This window comes from Felis catus, chromosome E2, assembly GCF_018350175.1.
Source record: "Felis catus isolate Fca126 chromosome E2, F.catus_Fca126_mat1.0, whole genome shotgun sequence".
Taxonomy (NCBI): domain Eukaryota; kingdom Metazoa; phylum Chordata; class Mammalia; order Carnivora; family Felidae; genus Felis; species Felis catus.
The window spans coordinates 42089323-42114270 of record NC_058382.1 but is presented as its reverse complement, the minus strand read 5'-3'; the positions used below and the strand labels follow the sequence as shown (position 1 = coordinate 42114270).

The 24948-nt window shown below is 46.6% G+C and overlaps 1 protein-coding gene and 1 long non-coding RNA gene across 3 annotated transcripts in view; one reads left to right on the top strand and one right to left on the bottom strand.

Annotated features, from left to right (window-relative positions):
- LOC109494907 overlaps positions 1 to 24948 on the top strand; it is an 801993-nt gene that overhangs the window by 58546 nt on the left and 718499 nt on the right. The window contains exon 10 of the long non-coding RNA XR_006590427.1: positions 12613 to 12781. This is a non-coding gene — a long non-coding RNA (uncharacterized LOC109494907). The remainder of the gene's footprint in view (positions 1 to 12612; positions 12782 to 24948) is intronic.
- CDH5 (cadherin 5) overlaps positions 6487 to 24948 on the bottom strand; it is a 33875-nt gene continuing 15413 nt past the window's right edge. For both annotated transcript variants that reach the window (XM_006941565.5, XM_045046162.1), the window contains 9 exons: positions 23975 to 24091; positions 22850 to 23014; positions 21777 to 21964; positions 19913 to 20163; positions 15831 to 15973; positions 13686 to 13810; positions 13222 to 13330; positions 10652 to 10897; positions 6487 to 8611 (listed from right to left, as the gene is read on the bottom strand). In XM_006941565.5, the coding sequence (XP_006941627.3) occupies positions 8097 to 8611; positions 10652 to 10897; positions 13222 to 13330; positions 13686 to 13810; positions 15831 to 15973; positions 19913 to 20163; positions 21777 to 21964; positions 22850 to 23014; positions 23975 to 24091 (1859 nt within the window). In that variant the 3' untranslated portion in view covers positions 6487 to 8096. The remainder of the gene's footprint in view (positions 8612 to 10651; positions 10898 to 13221; positions 13331 to 13685; positions 13811 to 15830; positions 15974 to 19912; positions 20164 to 21776; positions 21965 to 22849; positions 23015 to 23974; positions 24092 to 24948) is intronic.

Here is a 24948-nt window from a genome sequence, read left to right as displayed (position 1 = left end):
GTTTTTAAAGCAGTTTGGCTAATTTAAAAAACAAAAAGTGTTGCTTTAATAGTAGTAAACTCAAACATTTTTTTAAAACAAAAACTCAATGGTAAATAATGATATTTGGAGATAAACTGCTTATTATATCTGCAATTAGAAGAAAGTGTTTGCAAATTAACATTAAAGTAACATCTTTTCTGATTATAAGCATATTGCATGCTGATATAGAAAATTAGGAAAACAAAGAATTAAGAAGAAAAAAAATTACTCATAATTCCAAAACCTGGAGGTGAATATCTACTAGTAAAAAAAAAAAATTGGGACCTGACTATAAATAATGCATTGGATTCTGCCTTTTTGCTTGACTTTGAGTTCAGCTCAAGATCACCATGTGACAACATGACTCTTAATGGCTGTCCAGTATTTTTTTTAATACTGGATCTTCCATAATTTACCTAACTAATCTCTTGTTGGATATTTCCATTGTTTCCAATTTTTTGCCTTGTATATAACCAGAAATTAACACTGTGGCACCCTATGTGTGCATCTTGGCTAATATTTGGAAGGGAGATTTCTGGGTGGACTAGGGTTTTGGCTGTGAGGATCAGAGACTCAGTTCAACACCTTGAGGACAGTAGGATTTGTTGTAAGTATTCTTGACCTGGGAGGTATCTGGAACCAGGGCACTCAGGGATGGCCACTGTTTGTGGCCCAGAGTCTGTGCTCCAGGATTGGTTTAGTGAAAGGTCAGGGCAGAGCAGGAGGGCTGGGTGTGGACCCTGAGGGAGGGGTCCCTGGTGCCCCAGAGGGATTATGCAGTGTACTGTGACCCTTACAAGCCCAAGGCTGTTTCAGCCAGGGCTAGCATCTTCCTGTGGGTTGAGATTCTCTGTGCAATAGGACTGCTGGAAGCTGTACGTGTCCTATTTCCTTGGGAAGGTGGAGAACTAGGTCCTTGACTCTCCCACATCAGAGCCTGGCTTGAGGGGAGGGACGGAGTGGGAGCCTAACATGGGTTGTGGGACTGTACTTTTTGGCTGTCTCTGTGATCCAGGTTCTCTGTCAAGGGCCAGAACTCTCAGACCCTATGGTTCACATCAGGATACCTGGGTGCGCTGTACTGGGGTTGCTTCTGAACATTTGTTTGTGTCGTGTGCCCCTAAGTGGTCATTTTTTTCCATGACCAGCTCAATAGACCTGGATAGTGCTTCCTGGTCCAGCCTTCAGCGCCCAGGACTGGGGAAGTCTGCAGGTTCACAGTTTTGGAGGAGTCAGGAGGCGGGTTCTAGCTCTAGTTTCTAACTTGCTGTGTGGCTTTGGTCACATTGCACCCCTTTCTGGGCCTCACTTTAGTCTTCTGTGAAATGAGGAAGGCCATGTCAGCCTCAGATTCGACCTGGGGTAAGGGAAGGGCTCTGAGCCTCTCTTGCTTCTGCCCACTTTTGCCAGGTCCGAGGCCTAGGGTTGGCAGGAGCAAGTATGTGTAGTGTGGTTAGCAGAATCCAGGGAGTACTGGGTTTTTGCCCTACTGTGGTGTCCACCAGAGGTTGCAAATTCAGAGGCAAGCCTCCTGCCTTCACAAAGATCACTCCTCCAACCTCAGGGTAAGCAGGGACCAAAGAGAGGAGGTGGCTAGAGTGGCTGAGAGCTCAGAGCCAGGCCCCACCACTGGAGGGTTGGAGGAATAGGAACTGCCTGATCTGGAGGTAACTTGAAGCCTGGGAGTCTTCTTAGAGGAAAAGGTAGTGTACAGATCTCATGAGCTCCAGGGGTTGGGCAACTGTGAGTTCAAAGGGCAGGCCCCTGAATTTGGATAGCAGACAGGTAAGAAAACTGAGCTCAAAAACCAGCCGGGGTGGTGGTGGTGGTGGGGTGGTTGACACCGACAGCAATGACAGAATAAGGAATCCTGTCTTCCATAAAAGTGATGAGAACACTGGAAAAAATTGCCAAAATCAACTTTTTAGGAACTCTGAAAATTAACCAAAGTCTTTCAACAATTCTGGGAGTATTTATTCAGGAGAAGCAGCTCAGTCTTGGTAAAAACAACTATCTTTGTGGTGTTTTAACTTACCCTAGCTCCATTCCCCTCTCTTCAGCCCTATGGTGGCGTTGAAACCCAATAGCCCCACAATCAGTGAAAATCAGCAGCATAGCAGCTGGAAGGGGCAGAACAGTGTTAGAGCTCCTCCAAAGCCCAATTCTCAGGTAACTGTCATTATTTGACCTGTCTGGTGGTCCCTAGAAGGCCTCATTTGAAAGCTTGCTTTTATTTCACCTGACTTGAAATTTGCTCAGTGCGCACAGCTTTTTTCTTCCTGAGGGCATTTGTTGAAAACAATCAGCGATAATCTTTTAACATCACAGCTGCCTGAGGTGGTGATAACAGCTGGGACAAACAAGCAACTGACCAAAAATCTTAAAAGGAAAAGTTGGGGAATGAGCTATCCACAGAATGCTCTGAAAAGCTTTGGCATGTTCCTGGAAATCTAAAAGGCCACTCACTTGTGTAGGGCTCTGCACATGCCCAGGAAAGACCGGGGGAACCCTAAGTTCTCCCTTCTGGCTGACTTTAAGGCTCTGTGCAATCAGAAAGGGAAGGCTAAGGCTGAGTTGTAAACTGCCTGCCTGAACTTTGAAGAAGTTTTACAACATAAACACAGAGGCTTTTAGCAAGTGCTGAGAAATTTATTGGTTCCAGGCATTTAGGGAGGGTATCTGACCACTCACTGCCTGACTACCATTAAGCAGAGGCTTCAGTGACCACACACAACAAACAGTACAACTTTTAGAGCATTAGTTTAGGAAAGCCACTAACCAAACTGCAGCACCAACAAAAACCAAAAACAAGAAACCTTGGAGGTCAAGGGGGTGTGGTTTCCACAGTTGCCACACTGTATTATTTAAACTATCCAACTTTCTGGGGCACCTGGGTGGCTCAGTCACTTAAGCATCCGACTTTGGCTCAGTTCATAATCTTGCAGTTAGTGGGTTTAAGTCCTGCATCGAGCTCTGGGATGACAGCTCAGAGCCTGGAGCCTGCTTCAAGTTCTGTCTCCCTCTCTCTCTGCCCCTCCCCATCTTGCACTCTGTCTCTCAAAAATAAATTCTGTCTCCCTCTCTCTCTGCCCCTCCCCATCTTGCACTCTGTCTCTCAAAAATAAATAAAATAAGTGTTAAAATTTAAAAAAAAATCCAACTTTAGAAAAAAAAATTATGAGACATACAAGGAAACCATAAAGTATGGCCCAGTCATAGGAAAAATAGTAATTGATAGAAACTATCCCTGAAGAAACCCAGATGTTGGACTTACTAGAGAGAGTTTAATCCAGTTATTTAAAATATATTCAAAGAACTAAAGGAAACCATGTCTAAAGACTAAAGAAAAATGTGAAGATTAGGTCTCACCAAAGAGAGAATAATCAGTAAAGAGGTAGAAATTATTAAAACAAAAGAAAGAAAGAAAGAAAGAAACAAACAAACAAAAAACCAAGGGGCACCTGGGTGGCTCAGTCAGTTAAGCGCCTGACTTTGGTTCAGGTCATGATCTTACCTTGGTGAGTTCAAGCCCCACATCGGGCTCTGTGCTGACAGCTCAGAGCCTGGAGCCTGCTTTGGATTCTGTCTCCCTCTCTCTCTGCCCCTCCCCTCCTCTCAAAAATAAATATTAAAAAAAAAAACAAATAGAAACTCTGGAGTTGCAAATATAATAAACAAATGAAAAATTGAGAAGAGCTCAAGAGCAGATGTGAGTTAAAGAAAGATCAGTAAACTTGAATATAGGTCAATTGAGATGATCTAGTCTGAGGAACAACAACAACAAAAAGAATGAAGAAAATCAATAGAGCCTTAGATAGCTATTGGACACCAGTAAACATACTCTATATGCATAATGAGAGTCCCAGAGAAGAAAGAAAGAGGCAGAAAGAATATCTGAAGAGATAATGGCCCCAAACTTTCAAATTTGATAAAAATATTAATCTACACATCCAATAAGTTCAAGGAACTCCAAGTAAGATACAGTCCTAGGATTTATCCTAGACATATCATAATGGAACTATGGAAGATTAAAGACAGAGGGACTATTGAAAGCCTTAAGTAAGAGAGAAATGATTTGATTTATCAGATGCAGAGTTTCCTTAATAAGATTAACAGCCAATTTTTCATCAAGCCAGGGAGGCCAGAAGGCAGTGGGGTGACATTCACAGTGCTGAAAGAAAAAGGCTATCAGTCAAGAATTCTATATTTTGGAAAAATAAAGGACAAGTTAATTCCCAGATAAACAAAATGAGAGAATTTCTCACTACCAGACTTTCCCCACAAGAATTACTAAGGAGAGGGGCACCTAGATGACTCAGTCGGTTGAATGTCTGACTCTTGGTTTTGGCTCAGATCATGACCTTGCAGTTTGTGGGATTGAGCCCTGCTCTGAGTATGGAGCCTGCTTGGGATTCTCTTTCTCTCTCTCTCTCTCTCTCTCTCTCTCTCCCCCTCCCCTGCTTATGCTGTCTCTCAAAATAAATAAACATTAAAAAATTTATTAAGAAAAAAAATATTAAGGAGAGTCATTCACACTGAAATGAAAAGACACAGACAGTAACTTGAAACCATATGAAGAAATAAAGATCACCAGTAAAGGTAACTGTATAGGTAGATATAAAAATTTAAATATATATATTTTTGTTTGTAACTTTCCCCCTCCTCTATGATCTAAAAGACAACTGCCTAAAGCAAGAACTATAAATCTATGTTGATGGGCATATGATGCATAAAAATGCAATATGTATAACAATGGACAGTGCAAAGGAGGGGAGAGGGAGCGGAGCTATATAGAAGCAAAGTTTTGTACAGTATTGAAGTTGGTAAAAATTCTAACTGAATTGTTTTAAGATTTTAAATATAATCCTCAGGGGGAACCACTAAAGAAATTTTTAAAAAGGTAAAAAAATGACAAGAGAATTAAAATGGTACACTAGAAAATACCTCTTTAACATGACAGAAGACAGTAATGGGGCAACAGAGAAACAAAAAAGATGTAAGACAGAAAAAAAAAGGAAATAGCAGGCATATATCCTACCTTATCAGTAATTACATTAAATGTAAAGGATTAAACATGCCAACCAAAAAGCAGAGATTGGTAAGATGGATAAATTGCCATGATCCAATTATACTTTGTCCACAGAAGACACACTTTGTATTAAAAGACACATATTGGTTGAAAGTAAAAGGATGGAAAAAGATATCCTATGTAAACTAACCAAAGAGAGCTGGAGTGACTATACTAATATTAGACAAAATAGACTGATAAAAATTGTTACCAGATACAAAAGTACGTTTTACAACGCTAAATGCGTCAATCCTTCAGGATGATATAACAACTAGAAACCTTTACATTCCTAACAATAGAGACTCAAAATACATGGAGCAAAAACTGACAGAATTGAAGGGAGAAACAGACAACTCAACAATAATAGTTGGGCGATTTCAGCACCCCACTTTCAGTAATGGATAGACTATATATAACTAGACAGAAGATCAGTGAGGGGGTAAAAGACTTGAACAACACTATAAACTGGTACATCTAACAGCTACAGAATACTCCACTACCAGCAGCAGAATACACATTCCTCTCAGGTGCACAGAATATTGCACAGGATGAAACATGTTAAGGCATAAAACAAGCCTCAATAAATTTATAAGGACTGAAATCATGAAAATTATGTTCTCTTAACATGAGGGAATGAAATTAGAAATCAATAATATCAGGAAATTTGAAAAATTCACAAATATGTGAAAATTAAATAATGCATTCCAAATAACCAGTGGATCAAAAAGGCAATCACAAAGGAAGTTAGAGCAAAATTGGAATTAGGACAACTTGACCCCTGAGAGCTCCAGGAACTAGCGTTTATCCAGAGCACAGTTTACAAAATACCATCCCTGGAAGAAATAATCCCCAGGAATCCCCGCTGGTAGGGGTCAAGGAGCAGAGGCCTTGATGAAGTGAACTTCAACCCCCACTTCCTCAATTCAAGACCTGAGTCTGACAAGGACGTTTCTTCTCATTTTGATCGTGAGGTTTTCAAGGCAGGACCCCAATATTGGGCCCAGACACCCCCAATAAAGTGCCACCTGTTCACTCCTGTCAATCAGCCAATTAGAGGTTGACTTCCTCCCTCACTGCTGATGACTCTCACTAACCCCATCATGGAAATGGTGTGGCAGCTCCAGCTTCCACAGGCCCTGCCTACTGTGTAGGGTGGAGGTGGGACTGGGGGGCATGTACAGACGCCAAGTGAAGGCATTGGGCTCTGGGAGGAAAGGGGGTTGGATTAGGTGTCTGTTATTATTCTTTGCTGCAATACAGAGTGAGTGTCTCTGAAATCCTAATTGCAAATATCCCCTTGCACCCTGGGTTCCTTTTTTGATGATGGTGGTGGTGGTGATAATGTGTATGTGTGTATGTGTTTCACATGAGCTTATTCAGCTCTAGAAATAAAAGGATTTCAAGAATTTTCTTTATTTAGGTATAAAAAAATACAGTACGTCCCATGCACCAGTGTGGCCAATATATAGTTATTATCACTAGAGCAATAACTACAATGATAGGAAAAAGAAGGTTACAGGAATTTGTTCATCCAACTAAAAAATCTGAATTAAAATTGTTAACCTAAATAGCAACCCACTTATTATGCAAAAACCTTTATTCTATATGTTTGTGAGAGCTAGAAATATGTAAGTATTATTAGTAAAATATATATATATATATATATATATATATAGTAGTTATTGGTTTAAAAAAAAAGTCAAGTGTTATCTACAGTCTCCTGAAGTGTGAGGGCCCTTGCCCTGAGGGGAACCTCAGTCCATGACCAAGCGTGAATTGGAGAGTTTGCCTCCTTTCCTGCCCTCTCCCGTTGAGTGATGCCACTTCCCCAGGGTGTGTTTGCAGTGGAATGTTCCAGATTTGGCTGAAAGTGGGAGATGCACAGATGACCACAGGGCATGGGCAAGGCAGGGTGTGCCCGAGGGATGAGGCCCTGCCAGGGTTTCCTGAGATGTGGCAACAAACGAGGTGCTTAAAGGCAAATGACACAGTTCTGTTGTGCAGTCATGTTTGGGTTTGGACTTTGACCAGAGTTGCTGAGGGTCACATCTTGAGGGCCTTCAAGTCAAGAGATAAGGAGTAGATGGAGAGAGAGAGAAAGAGCGTGAAGGAGTGACTGGGCAAGGAAGATAAGGGGAGAGGTCTTCTGCTCTGGGGAACATCTGCTCCACTTCCCAGGCAAAACTGATGGGGTGTCGATGAGACTCAAATTGGGGTCACAGCTACTCCAGGCACTCTCCCGAGGGTGTGGGTGTGCAGGTGGCCCTCAGCATATGATCTGTCACACTTGGTCTCCACTGTCCCTCCAGGATGGATTCACAGTTGCTTCAAAGTTCAACAAGCCGTTTTCCTGACTTTGGTTGAATTTTCAGTGCTCAGTACAGCAGTTACAGGTGTGGTAGGCCAGCGAGGTCACCTCAGGACCCACGTTTGGTAGCTGTCAAGGGACCCACTCATCCTTCTTGACAGACCTGGGGAGAGGCTGGGAGTGGTGGGGACTTGGGAGAGCATGAGGAAGTTGAAGCAGGGCTGGCATGATGGATGGTTCCAGTCTCTGGTGGCACTGGGCTGCAGAGAGTCTTGCCCCACAGGCCATGCCCTTTGCTCCAGGCAGACAGGCACCAGGATCTCACCAACCTTACCGGGGGAGGGGGGGGGTTGGGGAAGATCTCCCCTTGGCTTTTGAACCATAAGCTGCTTTAAGGAGCCACAGCAAGTCTTTGAGTAGGACCCGTGGTCCCAGGTGACAGGGTTATGGATGTCCAAGCCGAGACAGAACACCAGCCTGGATCTTCCAGAGTTTAGGGGGTAGCTATCACTTGAAGTATGTTCCTGGACATTTCAGGGACCTGGAGTTTGCTACCCGAGGTGGTGAAGTCTCTGGGACCCACGAGGAAGGGCTGCTGGGCTAGGGTGTCAGTGCTACAATTTGCGGGCTCAGTGCCTGTTGTCCGACTGGCCCGCGCTGCAGAGGTTTGGGTCCCCAGACCTGGAGGCCCACGTCTCCCTAGTACACCAGCTCCACCTGGGGGTCTGAGCGGTACAGCTCCGCCAGCATCTTGAACCTGGGGCCCCAGTCGTTGAGGAAGTCGTAATCGACGTCCGAGTCGGATGAATCGGTGCCCAGAGAGCTGAGGGACTCGGCGATGGACTCGGAGCCCTCGTAGCCGTAGATGTGCAGCGTGTCGTAGGGCGGGCCTGCGCCGTCGTGGTCGGCCTCGTCCTTCTTCACCTCGATCATGGCGGCCATCTCCCCCGGCCCGCCGTGCACCGCGCCGTGCCGCGGAGGCTTCTGCACCTGCGCGTAGACGGACGGCCGCGCCTCCAGCGCGGGCCGCGGGGGCTTGGCCCCGCCCTGCCGCACCGAGTTGAGCACCGACACGTCGTAGCTGGTGGTGTCCATCTCGCCTCCGCCCTCCTCGTCATAGGTGACCAGCTGCTCGTGGATCTCAGGCACGCTCTTGCCGTGGGCGCGGGCCTGCTTCCGGAGCCGCCGCCGCAGGAAGATGAGGAGGGTGATCACTGCAGCGAGCCAGAGCTAGTCAGACCCGGCCCACCTGGCCCTGTGGGGCTCACCTGCGTCCTCCCCTCCTCCCTGGAAATTCCCGGGCCAGCCCAGCATCCCAGCGACACCTGGGCCAAGGCGGAGGTTGGTTTGGTCTAGACACCTTGTGGGTACCCGCCCCGCTCCCCCCCCCCCGCAACCTCCGCCCTCCGTGGGTCAGAGTCGTGCCTCCCACCCCCTTGGGACAGACCCTCCTTCCCTGGGGATTTGGTCCTGACTGGCTGTCATAGCCACTGGTGGAGGTGGGGGAAGAGGAACAGAGTGGGACTCCCTTAAGTTCATTCTCTCCTGCCAGTCTCAACCCCATCTACCTACGTCCACATTTCCTGTCTGCCCCTACCACTGTGGCAAATCCTTCTATGTTGTGTGCAAAGGTGGGGAGGTCATAGGTTGGAGAAGAAACGGGGAAGGGAATGGAGTTGAAATTCGGAGTGCGGAGATTCCGAACCATTGTTTTGTTGATGGCCGTGCTGCTGCGTGCTGCCCATGGCTCTCACGGCAGCTGTTGTTGGGCACCTATTGGATATGTGCTGGCTCCATACTGGCCACGTTCTCGTGTTATTTCACTCAGGGCAGGTATTATTCTCCCCATTTTACCCTTAAGCAAACTGACCTCAGGGAGGCCGAGTGGCTTGCCTGGGGTCCCGTGGTTGGGCGGTGGTGTAGATATTGACCCTGCTCAGAGCTCTGAGGGGTGTGACTGTGAGAGTCACCAACCCCTGAGGATAGGTGGTCCATGTGGCACAGAGAGCTCCTAAAATTAGGCCAGAGCATCCCCCAGACTCTGTCCTTCTGGCCTTGAGTTACTTAACAAACTGTTACGTACGTAAGAGAAGCTGGGACACCCTGTCTGAGCTCTAGTTTCCTTGTCTATAAGATGAAAGTGGTGACTTTCCTGCTTTGTTTGTATTTGGCAAGGTAGTTGTGAGATTAAGTGTATTCTACGTGTGGTGGTGATGTCATTGTTGTTATTATTACTAATTATTATTAAAAGGGGTTCTGAGTCTAGACTCTTTGCCAGAGAAGCCTCAGGAAGGTGGCACACCCAGGGGGCCTCTAAGGAGAGCCACTGGCAGGAAAAGCCTGGAGGAGATAACGTGGGAACCCCACCTCACCCCCAGGGCCTATCATTTCAGTGAAAGGGAGATCTCTAACTTTCCTCCAGAGGGCCGGCCCCTGCCCCATCTCAGGGCTGGTGCAGGAGAATGTATTCCACTGGGAGGAACCCCCCACCGTCAGCTGAGGGGAACTGGTGGATAAACTCTTGCTGACAGTGCCTCACTGCTTCTCCATCCCCAGTGACAGGGATGCGCCAGTGACCCTCCCTAGTAACTTGCGAGACAATGCTTCCTTCATCAGCTGCCTCCCTTCCCTGTTTCACTCCCCTCTCTTCCTTCTAGGGCTTCCTGGGAGCACTTCCCAAATAGACCACTTGTATGCCAGTCCTTGTCCCAGGGTCTGCTTCCTGAGTAACCCAAACCAAGGCAAGGCCTAAAATGCTCCTAAAATTTCTGAGGCCCAAACAAGAAAAAAAAAAAAAAAAAAAAAAAAAAAGATATCAAGCCTGGAGGAATCCTAAAAAAGGAAAGGAAGCCACTAGCGGCTATCTAAGCTGGAATTTTTTAAATTTTCTATTTTTTTCCCCCCAAAGAGGATTTTTTTTCCAAAATAGGTGTCATGGAAATAAATGCCTAGAACAGTGCCTAGAATGCTGTAAGTGCTCAAAACGTATAAATTGAATGAACGAATGAATGGATGTCATATATGAGGTATTTTAAAGTAAGTGAAAGGCCTTGAACTCTCCCTTTCCCCCCACATCTACCCCCACCTTTTGGCATCCAGGGAGCTAGAGCTTTTATTCCTCTGTCCTGCTACGGAACCCTGAGGCCCAGGGTGGGATACGGGCTGGAAGCAGGCTTGCGCCTGAATCCCCAGTCTCTTCCTCCTCCTGTGAAGCGCTCCCCACCATCGTTCCCTCCCCCATCTTAGGCACTGACCTGTGATGGTGAGGATGCAGAGGAAGATGGCCACCAGCGCCTGGATGCTGACACCTGCCTGGGCAGCCACCTCCTCACAGTAGGTGAACTCGCCATGCTCGTTGCACTTGCAGACAGTCACGACCAGTGTGCTGGTGCCTGTGAGGCTCGGCCTCCCGTTGTCTGAGATGAGCACAGGCAGATAGTGGACCTTGGCACGCTCCCGGTCAAACTGTCCGTACTTGACTGTGATGTTGGCCGTGTTATCTGGAAATACCGGGGCTGCAGAGTCAGGCTCTGGCTTCCAGAGTGCCTGTCCCCTCGTGCACACTGATGATGTGGCTTGCCTCCTCCAGGGGACCCTCCGCGACTGCACCAGCCCATGTGCATGCAGTCTGCTTCTCTGCCCTTTGTATCCCCTGCCTCATGTTTCAGCCATTTGAGTGCAGGTCTGTTCCTCCAGAGAGGGGATATTTTGGGCAGCTGCCTTGACATAGCCTTTAAGAATGGCTTGCCCAGGGGGCGCCTGGGTGGCTCAGTTGGTTAAGCATCTGACTTTGGCTCAGGTCACGAACTCACAGTTTGTGAGTTCGAGCCCCGCATCAGGCTCTGTGTTGACAGCTTGGAGCCTGCTTCGAGTTCTGTGTGTCCCTCTCTCTCTGCCCCTCCCATGCTCATGCTCTGTCTCTCTCTGTGTCTCAGAAATAAATAAATGTTAAAAAAGAATTAAAAAAAAAAAAAAGAATGGCTTGGCCAAAATGTAAAGTCCTTGCCTTCTGTTTCTGTGGGCAACTGATACGTCTGACCCCCACCTCCTCTTTCCTAACCCTACTGCAATAACAGGTGGTTCTCTTTTGGCTCAATTAATGCATTTTTGCAAGCTTTGACAATGGAGAAAAATAAAGTTTTTCAAAGTCTTTCAGCACTGGGCTAACTTTGAAGGCTGTTTCTGCTATTCCTGAAAATCCATTAGAAAGTGAAAACAATGCACATGTTCCCTGGGGCACCAAAGGAATGATGACACAGTAACTGAGGATGTCCTAGGCAGGCTGGAACTGCACATACACTTTGGCCCAAATATTGGCTGCCCCTCCCAGCTTCGGTCAGTGGTTCCATGTACTGAAGAATCCCCCAGGGAGCTTTTTAAACAGATTTTCAGAGCCCTGTTCCCCCTTTGCTGCCATTTTCCTACCCCTCCCCCCATCTCCCACAACCACATTTCATTATCAGACGCCAGATAATCTGCCTTTTGTAGGCTTCTGGGAGGTTATGATGCTGGTGGCCGGAGGGTCTAGGGATTCCCTGCTCCAGGATTTATCTAGCCCTGCAGGGTCAGCTCCCTCAGGAAGCTGACTCCCTTTGGGTCAGCTCCCAAAGCAAAGGGGTCTGTCTTTTAGATTTCAAATGAAAGCTGATTACATTTTGCTATTAAGTAACCATGTCTATTATAATTAAAAATAATAGCTATATGGCCGTTGATACTTTGAGAGAAATTAGAGATTTCTCACTACATTCACTTAATATCATAACAGGACATTCATGCTAGAAGTGAATCTGGCACCAACAGGCTTCCCTCCTGGTTGTACATGGGGTGTCTTTGGGGTGGCACTTAAGTTTTCTATCCCAATGCAGACCCCCTCTGAGGTGGGATTGAGGTGGAGATGGGGGGTGGGGTGACAAGTATTTTTGCCACATTGTTTACTACTAAAGACAGTTTGAATGGTTTGTAATTGACCGTCAACACATCGTGGCCACTTTTTCTCTAAGAATGGCTCCTTAAGGATGAGTCTGTGGCTGATCCCCTGGGTCTGCCTTCCGCCTTCAGGGACCCTGACCTTCCTCACAGGTGGCACTGGCTCTTCTATACAGGAATGAATCCTCATCCGCCACAGTTTTGCCATCAGAGAAAGGCAGGAACGCTACTCTGTGCTGGGTGAAGGATTGCTCTATTAGACCCAAGAGGGATTTTCTGTTTTCCTCAGGAAGCCACTGAGGCCACGGAAGCATGCCTACTTTTGCCTGGAATTCAGTCAGCTCAGCATTGTCACTCTTGTAAGCGTATGCCCATCAGAAGCTCTGACTGGCACTGCTGATATCACAGACTCTGGGCTGTGAGGAGTGGACCAGATCCTGTCCTGGGGCCACCTGGTGGTAAGTAGTCATTGTAGCTGAAATAAGACAAAGTTCACTGTATTCTTGGCATTTGGATTTCACGTTTCCAGTTTTGACTCTTTGGTAGTGACCTCAGAATTCATAGAGAATTTGCAGCTGTGCTGAGCATAGAGATCCAGTGTGGGAAGGACTCCACTGGCTAGATCGTGAACTGAGCAAGCGTCTGCACCCCATATCTATTCTATATTCCTTGCTGACCTGAGCATCTTATGGAGAATGTGGACTTGGCAGTTTGGCCAGATTAGCTCTGATCATTGCACAGCCCCGTAAGGAGTTGTACAAAATATCCTGTAACTTGAAGACCCCAGTGAGGGCTTGCCCCCACTTGGTTGGCTTGGTTCTTGACCCTGGTGCTTCAAGACTCAAATAACTGTGCCCCTGCCCTTGCCAGTAGCCAAGCTGACTACTTTGATGCATACCGTGATTATCTGTCAGGGTGAAGTTGCTGTCCTCAGTGCTCAGAGAGAATTTGAATTTCACATCTCGTGGCGTTATGTCCTTATCTATTGCCGAGATTTGCACGACCAGCTGGAATGTGGAAAATGCGGGACAGTCAGTGGTGGTGTTGGGGTGGCTGGGGGATCAGTGATGGTGACTTTGGTATCAGATCTGACCGTGGCTGCATCTTTTCTGCAACACTAACCTAAATAGTCTCCACAAAGCCACCCTTTGGACCAACCTCCCCACCAGTGTATTCTTCATACGTTCTCCCTGAGCCTCAGTTTCTCCGTCTATAAAGTGGGGATAACATCACCTTTCCTCAAGGCTGTTGTGCAGGTTACATTAAGCTCAGTGAAATGCCAGCTGACCGTGGGTGGGAGGTGCTGCCTCTCAGCCCATCTTCAGTGAGCGTGCCTCGCCCTCCCAGCTGAGCCGGACTCACCTTGCCCTGGGCAGCATTCTCACACACTCTGGGCTCGTAGGGCTGGGCGAACTCTGGAGCGTTGTCATTTTCATCCATAACTTCAATGTGGACTTGGACAATGGATTCTTTGCCTGTGGAGTACCCTGCAGGGAGAAAGGGCTCCTGACTGCCATTGACTCAGATTGATGCCAGTCCCAGGGGTAGAAAGTATGTGGATGGGGAGTCCTGGAGGGGTGCCCTTTTTGCAGGAAGAGGGGGCTATGGACCTCTGGAAGAGAGGCCAGGGTTGGTGTTCTGGATGAAAGGGCTGGGAGAGGAAGGGAAGGGTGTCAAGCTTCATGCACAGGGATTTTTACTAAACAGTTACTTGTAAGAATCAAGAAGGTAAACAATGCAAGCAAATTAAAGAAAGTTTTAATTAAATTAAATTAAACAAATATAATTTATTTAAATAAATAAAATTAATTTATTACAAAATACTTAAAAGGTAAACAACCTAAGTGAGTTGGGGTTAACATATTAAACCACTTTCAAAGAATGGAACATGTGGCTATTTACAATGCCCATGTAAATTACATTTAAAAATGTAATAAAGATATTTTAGTATTATATGAAAATGGCTGTGAAATAAGGCTAAGTAAAAATGCAGTATATGTTTTTTATATAAATATTATGGTCTCACTTACATGAAAATATGTATAGAGAAAAAAAGACCAGAGAAAGTACACTGAAGTGTCAACAGTAATTAGCTCTGTATGGTGGGGTTATAGGGGAATGATTTTCTTCTTTTCAGTTTTTCCCATATTTAAAACATTTTTTAATGTTTATTTATTTTTTAAGGGAGAGAGAGGCAGAATGCTAGCAGTGGGGTGGGGGGTGCAGAGAGAGAGGGAGACACAGAATCCAAAGCAGGCTCTAGGCTCTGAACTGTCAGCATAGAGCCTGACATGGGGCTTGAACTCACCGACTGAGAGATCATGACCTGAGCCGAAGTCAGACGCTTAACTGACTGAGCCATCCAGGTGCCCCATCCCATATTTTAAAATGAACAACAAACCATTACTTTAACGTTTAAAAATGTGCGAATGAGATTAGATGGGGAAGAAAGGGGTAAAGACTGATCTGGAAAACCTGCACGAGTCCATCACAGTTGGAGCTTGTGTGCCATGGCAGGGGTGATGACCAAGTCTGGGAAGCCCAGAAGGAGGCAGGGGACACTCTAGGGTAGCACCAGTGGGGCCTTGGTCAAGTCACCGCCCCCGCCCAGGCCCTGGTGGTCTCCTGGGTAAGGTGAGGATATTAATCTATCTCCTGGAGCTGTGATTTTTCTCATGTAAGTAAAGGATATAAAATCCCAACACTTGGGGTGGCTGGGTGGCTCAGTTGGTTGAGCTTCCAAATTCGGGTCAGGTCATGACCTCACGGTCTGTGAATTCGAGCCCCGTGTCGGGCTCTATGCTGACAGCTCAGAGCCTGGACCCTGCTTCAGATTCTGTGTCTCCCTCTCTTTCTGACCTTCCCCCATCCATTCTCTGTCTCTCTCTGTCTCAAAAATAAAATAAAACATTAAAAAAAATTTTTAAATCCCAACACTTGCCTTTCCCTCTGGCAAAAGTTACACTAATCTGGAGAACCTAATAATCTTGAAGTTGGAAGCTGCTTCAGATTTTGAATTCAACCCACTGACTGGCATATAAATTGTCCCCCTTCTTTCCCCCCAAACAGTCTTTTCCAAACATCCATGATAATAAGAATCATGTGGTACTTGTTCGATACACATTCCTTGGCCCCATTTCTGGATCACTGGACCAGTGATCCTCTAGGAAAGGCTCTGTGTTTAAAAGGTGCCTTAGGTGATTCTCATCACAGGGACATCTAGCAGGCTCTTTTATGACAGTGCTTCTTCAGCTGTAATGTGCAAGAGGTTCTGATTCGGTCTGGGGGTTGCCCAAGATTCTACCCTTCCAACCAGGTTGCTGGTGATGTGGGTGCTGCTGGTCCATCTACACCTTGGGGATAGAGGCTCTATAGTATCCCAGCCAAGTAGTGCTTCAGCGGGAGCTTATGATACCCCCAGAGCCCCAAAATGACAGATTATGCCCATTTTGAAGGAATGAGGGAAAGGAGAAAAGCCCAGGTCCCCTAGCATCTGGGACCACTCACCGCTGGAATCCAGTTCTTTGGCCTCCACTGTCAGGTTATACCAGGGGTAGACTTCTCTGTCCAGTTCTTTCTCATTGTAAATGTCCCCTTGTTTGGTTATTCGGAAGAACTGGCCCTTGTCACTGGTCGTGCGGATGGAGTATCTGCCAGGGGAGAGAAATTCATGACTTTCTGTTGTTCTTTGCTGGGGAGACCCCTCATGGTCTAACCCTTGTGTCCTTTCCATCCTCCTCTCACTGCTCATTGTGTTCCACCACCTAGAGGGAATCAGGGAGGTGAGATAACCCCTTCGATTTTAGCAGTGCTGCCCTGACTGGGCTGGAGGTGGTGCCTTGAGACTCCATCAGTGGCACTCTGAGAGCTGTGGCAGGAGGAGTTTTAATCAGGTGCACCAGAGCTGGGGTTGGTTTTTGTCATTAATGAAAAGGTGGTTGGGCAAGAGCCAGGAAGAAGTAAAAAAGGAGCTGGAATAGATAGAAAATGATTGAAAAGAAATTAAATTTATGAAGTAAAAAATTGAAAAGTTCTTCGAGAAATCAATAAAAAGGTATGAAGAAATGATATATATATATATATATATATATATATATATATATAGTATATATTTGCTACTACTTAGGAAAATTCCAGAACAAATAGAACAGAAGTAGCAACAAAAGATATAATAAGAGAACACATTCCTGATCTAAAGAAAGACACAAATCTAAGATTAAAAGATTAAAAGAGGTCATTAATATGAGGCATAATTTCTAAAAGAGATCAATGTTTATGTATATCCTGATGACACTTTTGAGTTTTAAGGCTATATGAAGGAACTAAACAGAGTTCAGACAGAAAAATATGTTCTTGTGAAGAAAATCAGACTTATCTCAGATATCCCCACAAAATTAAATTCTAGAACACATTGATAGTATTTTTAAAGGAAGTGTCTATAGACTGAAAATTATAGGAGCATATCTGGTATTATTAACATAAGGCAAAAGAACTAAGGTATTTGTAAGTATACAAGAACTCAGGAAGTATATCATGCACAGAAATAGGGTCTTGAAAAATTTTTATGAAAACTTAATTTCATCTAACTAAGAAATGTCTCATTATAAAATAAAAGCCTGATGGGGTACCCGGGTAGCTCAGTCAGTTAAGTGTCTGACTCTTGATTTTGGCTCAGGTCATGATCTCATGGTTTGTGGGTTTGAGCCCTGCATCAGTCTCTGTGCTGACAGTGCTGAGCCTGCTTGAGATTCTCTTTCTCCCTCTCTCTCTGCTAATCCCCGCCATCCCCCACCAAAAAAAGCCTGCTTTCAGAAGAATTAAATGAAATGATTGATTTCTTTATGGTACATAGGAAAGCAATCGTGTGTGTGTGTGTGTGTGTGTGTGTGTGTGTGTGTGTGAGAGAGAGAGAGAGAGAGAGAGAGAGAGAGAGAGAGAGAAAGATTGATTTCAAAGTAGAAAATGTCCAGGAAAACACTTTTAATTTTACAGGTAGAAGTAAGTTTCACTGGGAGAAGTAAAAATGGATGTATCACATTACAATCTCTAGGAGAAAAAAAAGGAAAAAAAAAAAAGACCGTAGCATATATGGGAGGAAAGGAAAAAGCCATTAAGTTTGAGAAATGAGAAATGTGTAACAGGGTTTAAAACAGGAAGCTCAAACCTATCATTTTTTAAAACTGTTTATTTTATTTTGAGAGAGAATGTGAGTGAGGGAGGGGCAGAGAGAGAGGGAGACACAGAGTCTGAAGCAGGCTCCAGGCTCTGAGCTCTCAGCACAGAACCCGATGTGGGGTTTGAACCCAGGAACCACAAGGTAATGGCCGGAGCGATTAACCAACTGAGTTGGTTTATGGCGATTAACCAACTGAGCCACCCACGCGTCCCCAAACCTATGATTTTTGATGACAAATGTAAATAAGTTAAACCCAAAGCATCTCAGTTTAGATTAAAAAGCAAAGCCAATTACATTCTAATTTTGAGAGATAACTTAATGCCAAGTGAAAAGCAGAAGTTAGAAAAGTTAAAAGTAAAGGTTGGAAGACTTCTATCAGGCAAAGACTAAAATGAAAACAGGACTGGCAAACTTAACATCAGGCAACGTGGAACCGAAGGCAAAGTATTTAGCAGAACAAGTTGGGTAATTTCATAAGGATAAAAGTTATAAGTTGTAATGAAGGTAAAATAGTTATGAACCTTTATAAACAGAAAAATGGAAATTTATAAAGCAAAATCTTAAATATTCTAGAAAAAATGGATGCAAATACAGTTGCATTATATCACAGAGCAAGTTAAGGCAAAAACAAAAAATACCCTACCACTTGTAAATGAAAAGAAAAAAATCAAATCAATCTCTTAAATAAATTCTTGGATCAGAGTGCCTGGGTGGCTCATTCGGTTCAGTGTCCAGCTCTTGATCTTGGCTCAGGTTATGATCTCACAGGTTCGTGAGTTTGAGCCCCACATTGGGCTATGCACTGTCAGTGCAGAGCTTACTTGAGATTCTCTCTCTCTCTCTCTCTCTCTCTCTCTCTCTCTCTCTTTCTCTGTCCCTCCCCTGCTTGTGCTCTCCCTCTCTCTCTGAATAAATAAATACACTTAAAAAAAATAAATTCTTGGCTCAATAAATAAATAAAAACTATCATTATAGCTTATTTAGAATAGTGTGGCTATGAAAACAGTAGTCCCAAAACTTGTGCAGTGTGGCCCAAATCTCCATTTTTGGGGACATATTTTTTTTACCTTAGTAAGAAGACCTGATTTCTTAGACACATTAATTCTCCCAAAATTGATATAGAACAATTCTCCTTAGAATTCCAATGTTTTTGGGGTGCCTGGGTGGCTCAGTCGGTTAAGTGTCCGATTTTGGCTCAGGTCATGATCTCACTGTTTGTGGGTTCAAGCTCCATGTCAGGCTCTGTCTCATGACAGCTCAGAGCCTGGAGCCTGCTTCAGATTCTGTGTCTCCCTCTCTCTCTGCTCCTCCCCCACTCACACTGTCTGTCTCTCTCTCTCTCAAAAATAAATAAACATTAAAACAATTAAAAAAAAAGAATTCCAATGTTTTTTAAGCAACAGATAAATTAATGTTATAGTTCATGTGAAAGAGTGAATGTTTGAGAACACATAAAAGTTACAGGAAGTAGAAAAGCAATGAGGGAGGGACTTGGCTTGTATCTACTAGGTTTTTGTAAAGCTGCTACAATAAAACAGAATGGCTTTGCCACAGAACAGTGGCTAGAACAGAGGATTCAGAAATGGGTTCAGGTGCATAACAAAGGTGGGAAAGTGATGACTTATTTAATAAATGGTGCTGCCACAATTGGCTAGCCCTCTGGAATAAAATGAGACTGTGTTAAAATCAAATGTTACATGGCTCTAGAATGCATGGGTTAGAACCATATTTTTGGTCCCAGAGGGTAGAGGCTGGGAGTCTAGTGGAGATGAAGAACAGGTGGTGATGAAATGGGCATGGTATGACCCCCAAAATTTTGAAAACAATCAAAACTCCCGAACAAAGAGACAGACAGACAGACAGACAGACAGGCAACCATCAAATCTACTGTAAACATAAGTGGATGTTTGTGTGGGCATGAAGAAGAGGGGTGACGGAACAGCATCAAGCCACAAACATGAGTGTTACCTGGAAGTGGGGGTTACTGATGTTTTCTTTGCAGATCTTTGTGTTGTTTTACTGTGTGAAATGAACACTTTTTCCTTTTTGGTTTTGGGAAGACAAACTTCATAAAACATGTTCACAGATGTCATCTAGTTGGTTACCCTCTTGACCATCAGATCTCCCTAGATGGACCTGTGAGAGCCAGTTATTCCAAAGAATAGCCCCTCCAAGGTAGCGCAGCCAGCGGACAGCTCTGATGGCCAGGACTGAGCTGGGCAGAGGTGCCTGGGCAAGACAGGGTCCCGCCTGGTCATGGGGGTCAGTGGAAGAGCTCGGGCTTCTAGTCCTGCCTCTGTCACGGCCCGTGTGTGTGCCAGAAGCCATTCTCCCCATCCGGGCCCTATTGTCAATCCCACAGATGCCAGGATCATCGTGATCATCATTTTCCTTACACCCTCTACCCCCTTACCCAATGCTCCGCCGAGCTGCGTCGGGGTCTTTGGCCCTCACTGAGCCGATCAGAGGTTTCTTCTGGTTCTCCCACAGCTGGAAGTGGTAGAAGGGCTGCTGGAAGCTGGGGGGCTCATCCACATCTGTGACGTTGATGATGACTCGGGCAGTTTTTCTGGCGGAGGCGCTGCTTAGGTGGTGGAGGTTGATGGTGGGATCCGTGGCCTCGATGGTGAAGATGTATTGCTGAATGTATTCATAGTCCAGGGGCTGTGGAAGGGAAAAGTGCAGTGAACGCCTGCTCTGAGCCAAGCACGTGACATGTGGTCTTCACGGCAACCTTGCAAGGTTGCACTGGGATGACACCAGTTTCATGGATGGGGGAAGTGATGTTTCCATGGTCATCAAGAGAGTGGCTAGGGCTCTCTGTCTGTCCTCAGCTTCCCTCCACTGCATCTCGACAACCTTAGGGCACCCCCAGCCCTAACTCTGTGACTGGCCCTGTTCTGAGCATTGAGGCCACACAGTGGGCGAGCCACAGTCCTGCTCTCTAGGAGATCACAACTACTAGTTCTAGCCACAGGTCCTTAAGTATGTGCCTTTTCTTTGTGGTTTCGCTCAAGATGCTTCTCCTGCCTTTGCCCACTTCACAGTCCCTACTCAAGAGGCCAAATGTCTTCTCAGAACCCATCTTGCCTCCCTGACACAGGTAATTGCTCCTTGCGTGGGTTGCTGTAGCACTTACATGCGGCTACCCTGTTCATCTATGCTTGTCTGCCTCGCTTTCGGACAGCTTTGGTGCCGTGGAGGCCATGGGACTCACCTAGGTGCCTCTGGTCCCCGGTGCGGGGCCGGATCGGGGATAGCCTCAGGAGAGTTCTGCTGCAGGAATGGCCCAGCTCAGGCAGAGGGGTTCTAGAATGTCCCATTTGAGGTGGGTCATCGCTGGCCCAGGGCCCCCAGTCCTCTGCATGACCATTCTAGAGGCATTTTATGTCTCTTTCCTCCTCTTCCAGATTTAGTTGGCCTGACTGCTCTGTCTGTATGCAGCAGCCACTGCCAGTAGCCACTCCCACCCCCACCCCTGTAGTACTCCCTGCTTCCTTATATGCTGTGGCTGTCTGCTCCAAGCGCCTGTATCACTACCAGGGCTCTACTTTGGTGGGTGCCCAGGGCAGGCCAGAAAGTGTGAGAGTGAACACCCTCTGGGGCCCTCACATGACCCTGCAGCTCCCTCACTCTCAGCCCCTGCAACTCTGAGGCATATTTCACACTGTGCCCTGGGTGTTACCAGTGGGACTGTGCCCCACTTGCCTGCACTATTAACCTGACAGTTAAGGAACCTGTATCATTCCCCCCCCTTTTTTTTAAAGCTTATTTATTTATTTTGAGAGAGAGAACGAATAGGGGAGGGACAGAGAGGAGAGCAAAAGTGAGAGTGAGAATCCCAAGCAGGCTCTGCACTGCAAGTGTAGAGCCCCATGTGGGGCTTGATCTCATGAGTGATGAGATCATGACCTGAGCAGAAATTAAGAGTCAGGTGCTCAACCAACTGAGCCATCCAGGCGCCCCTGTATTCTTTTTCTTATGTGTCACTGCTCCTGAGACTTCCTGGGATCACTTCCCAAGTAAATTATTTACACTCAAATCCTTGCTTTAAGGTCTGCTTCTGGGATAACTCAGCCTAAGGCACTGACCCTTCTCTCCTGGCTTCCCTTTCCCAGCTCCAGGGTCACAAGCTCATGAGCACGTGGCCAGCTCTAAGCTGACCCAGAATGTGCACCTTCAATGGCTTCTGACCTTGGAGCAGCCCCTGGGTGAGTCCTGAAAATGCCAGGAGCCCTAAGCCCCACATCTGATGTCGTTGCTGCATGCCTACAAACCTTCATGGGCTTGATGATTCCCTCGTTGTGGTTGGGGTCCGTCTCGATGGTGAAGGTATCCCTGTATTCGCCTTGCACGATGCTGTACTTGGTCATCCGGTTCTGGGGCTCATCTGGGTCCTCAACAAACAGAGAGCCCAAGGAGCTGCCCACACGGATGTCTTCAGGCACCGCAAATGTGTACTTGGCTGATGCAAATAAGGTGCCCCCGAGGGCATTGGATTAATGAGATAGACAAGGTGATTGTCCCTCATGCTATCCTAATGCATTTTTATACAGGAAATCAGCATGACAAAATAATAATAATAATAATAGTAATAATAACAATAATAGTAGTAGTAGTAGTAATACCACTGCAGGAATTTTGGGTCTCAAGGCAAAGAGATTCTGCTCCATCTATCCTTCCATCCCTCCGTCCATTTAACAAATAGTTATTGAACACCTACCGTATGCTGGGTCTTTTGCTAGGGAACCTATCATTTGACAAGAGAGACAAGTCCTGCTGTGAGGGAGCTTCTGCCACATAGAGTGAGGCCACCGTCATTGGGATGGCTGAGCCTCTGAATTACACCTCAGCATCAGAGGGTACAAGTGATGAACCGTCTGACTTTCCTTCCCACCCTTAACCGGGGCGTGTGAAAAACTCTTGTCAGACATTTTTTTGTGGGGAGAGAAGCAGTCTGTGTGTGGGCTCAGGGCTCAGCCTCAGCTCTGGATATGGAACTTTGCTGTATCCCTGTTCACCAGCTCACAGGGATTTTCTAGCTAGGGCCTGGATTTTTCCGAGCCCATAGAAACTGGGTGAAACTGTTCCTATCTGGGCAAAGTGGTGGCACACAGCAGGGAGTGCGATTTCCCTGTGGCCTGTGAAGGCACCATGGCAGGTGGTATTTGGAAAGCCTTGGGAATGTGTGCAGGGATGGGGAGAAGACCCCCTCCTTGCACCAAAATGACTTTTCTGGGCTTTAGGGAGAGGTAGAGGGACTCTGGGCTTCTCCACAAGATCCCTCAGGCCACTGAGTCTGGAGTATCCCAACCCCCATCCTCCCCAGGGCCCTGGAGGAGGAGCTCACTTTGGGTGAAGATGGGGAAATTGTCATTGATGTCCTGCAGAGTGACCAGCACCGTAGCTGTGCCTGAGTCCCCTCGGAGTCCCTGGGCATCTCGTGCTTCCACCACGATCTCATACTTGGCCTTCGTCTCTCGGTCCAAGTTTTTGGTTGTAGTGAAAATGAGTCCTGCAAAAAGTGTCCAGCAGGAGCCATGTTACTTGGAGGGCTTTTAGAACATACTGGTGCCTGGGCCCTATCCAGAGTTAACGTAAAAGCTGATGCAAATAAGGTGACTTAACATGTGACTTAAAGGCTCCCCAGGTGATTCCACTGTGCAGCCAGAGCTGAGAACCACCGGCCAGCCACCACCCACCTTCACACCCTGCACTGCTAGACCAAAGCTGCCCAAACGGTTTGGTCCAAGATTGGTCCTGGCTGCTGGGAGCATGGTGTTGAGAAAGAGTGCGAGGCCACATCCGGGCTCAGCGTGGAGAGAGTGCTGGGACTCATTAGCGATGCCTGCCTTGGCACATCATTGGTTGTGGTGGTACCTGTACTTTGCACCTGCCACCCCCCTGAAAGACAGTGTGTCCCAGGTCTGACCACCTGGACTTCTGTCTCGCTCCCCAGACTCTGTCCTTACAGTTTTTGTGAAGTCACACTGAGTGGATAATTACTGCGGGCCATGTCTTCTGTATACATTATGTAATTCAAACTTCACAGCTGCTATGCAAAACGAACGTACATTTTCCTGTTTTCAGGGTGAGAGAACTAAGGCTCGCAGAGGCTAGTTGACTTGCCTCAGGTTGTTAGAGGGAGTGAGTAGCAGAACTGGGTTTGGAGACTAGATCTGTCCGACTCTACACCCAGAGCTGCTAACCAGCATTCTCTTCTGCCTCTTGGGTCACTGCTTGGGTCCTGATTTTGTTCCCTGGACTGGAGTCCATGTCTTGGCAGCTGTCTGCTTCCTTCTCCCCTCACCAGCCACCTTGTTTTCATGTGTATAAGAACCATTTCCATGGGATCGTGTGGTTGGATGGTAGCTGACACCTGTCAGACTGGACTTCCCTCAGTGCCTGCACCTTGAATATCTGTCCCTGCCCGGCTCCAAGCCAGCGCCTGCCCAGGAGGGTTAGTGACACACACCAGAACCGTCAATAGCAAAATATTCTTCTCCCTTCAGGATTTGGTACATGACACTGGCGTGGTCTGCCACGGTGGGGTCATCTGCATCAACGGCTGTCACACGGATGACTGAGGTCCCTGAGGAGAGAGAATCCAGGGTTACTGCCTTGTGACTGTCGGCCCTGTGCCCCATTTCCAGATGAAGACAGATGGGGCTCAGGCTGTTCCCTCAACCCACTTTCCTTAGGCCCTGGGGGAGAAAAGACTGCTTTGTTTTCTGAGGAGCCTGCAAGGGGGCAAAGTGCTGAAGGTTCAGCCTGGTCATCTTGGAAGGAGGCAAAGAGAACAGGTGGTTTTTAGTCACAGGAGAAGTGAGGCAGGAGGCAGAAGGCTAGGGTCATGAGGAGAGAGAGAGAGGAGAGGAAGGGGCTGCTTCTTCCTTCTTCTGGAAGATGAGAACAAAAGAATGGGAAGGTGCCCCACAGGGGTGAGTGTCACATCTCTGTTTCTCTTGAACTCTGGGACCCCCATCCCCATACTTAACAGGGAGGTCTGTTAAGATCTCCCAGGTTCTTAGCCAGGAACCCTGGACCAAGGGGTGGGGAAGGGAATCCTTTTCTGTTACCTCCTAGAGGCTGGGGGTAGAATTGAGGAAGTAGTAATTTCAAGAAGCCTGGGGTTCAGGCAGGTGTCACATCTTGGGGTGAGGGCTCTAGTCTCCTCCCTCCACTCCTGCATGGGTCCTAGAGAGGAGTCTTTTTGCTGTGGTGGCAGAATTGGTATTCTTCGTGTGCAAAGGCACTCTTAGAGTGCCAGTCCTGAGTCAGAGAAGTGGGTGGGGTTTGCTCCGAAGAATAATGAGAACATTATTATGTATATGTTTCTGATGGTTAGTGCTCAGTCCATGATCAGGGTCAGGGCTCAGTCCACGATGAGCATCAGGGCTCAGTCCATGATTGGGGTCAGAACTCAGTCCATGATGAGGATCAGGATTC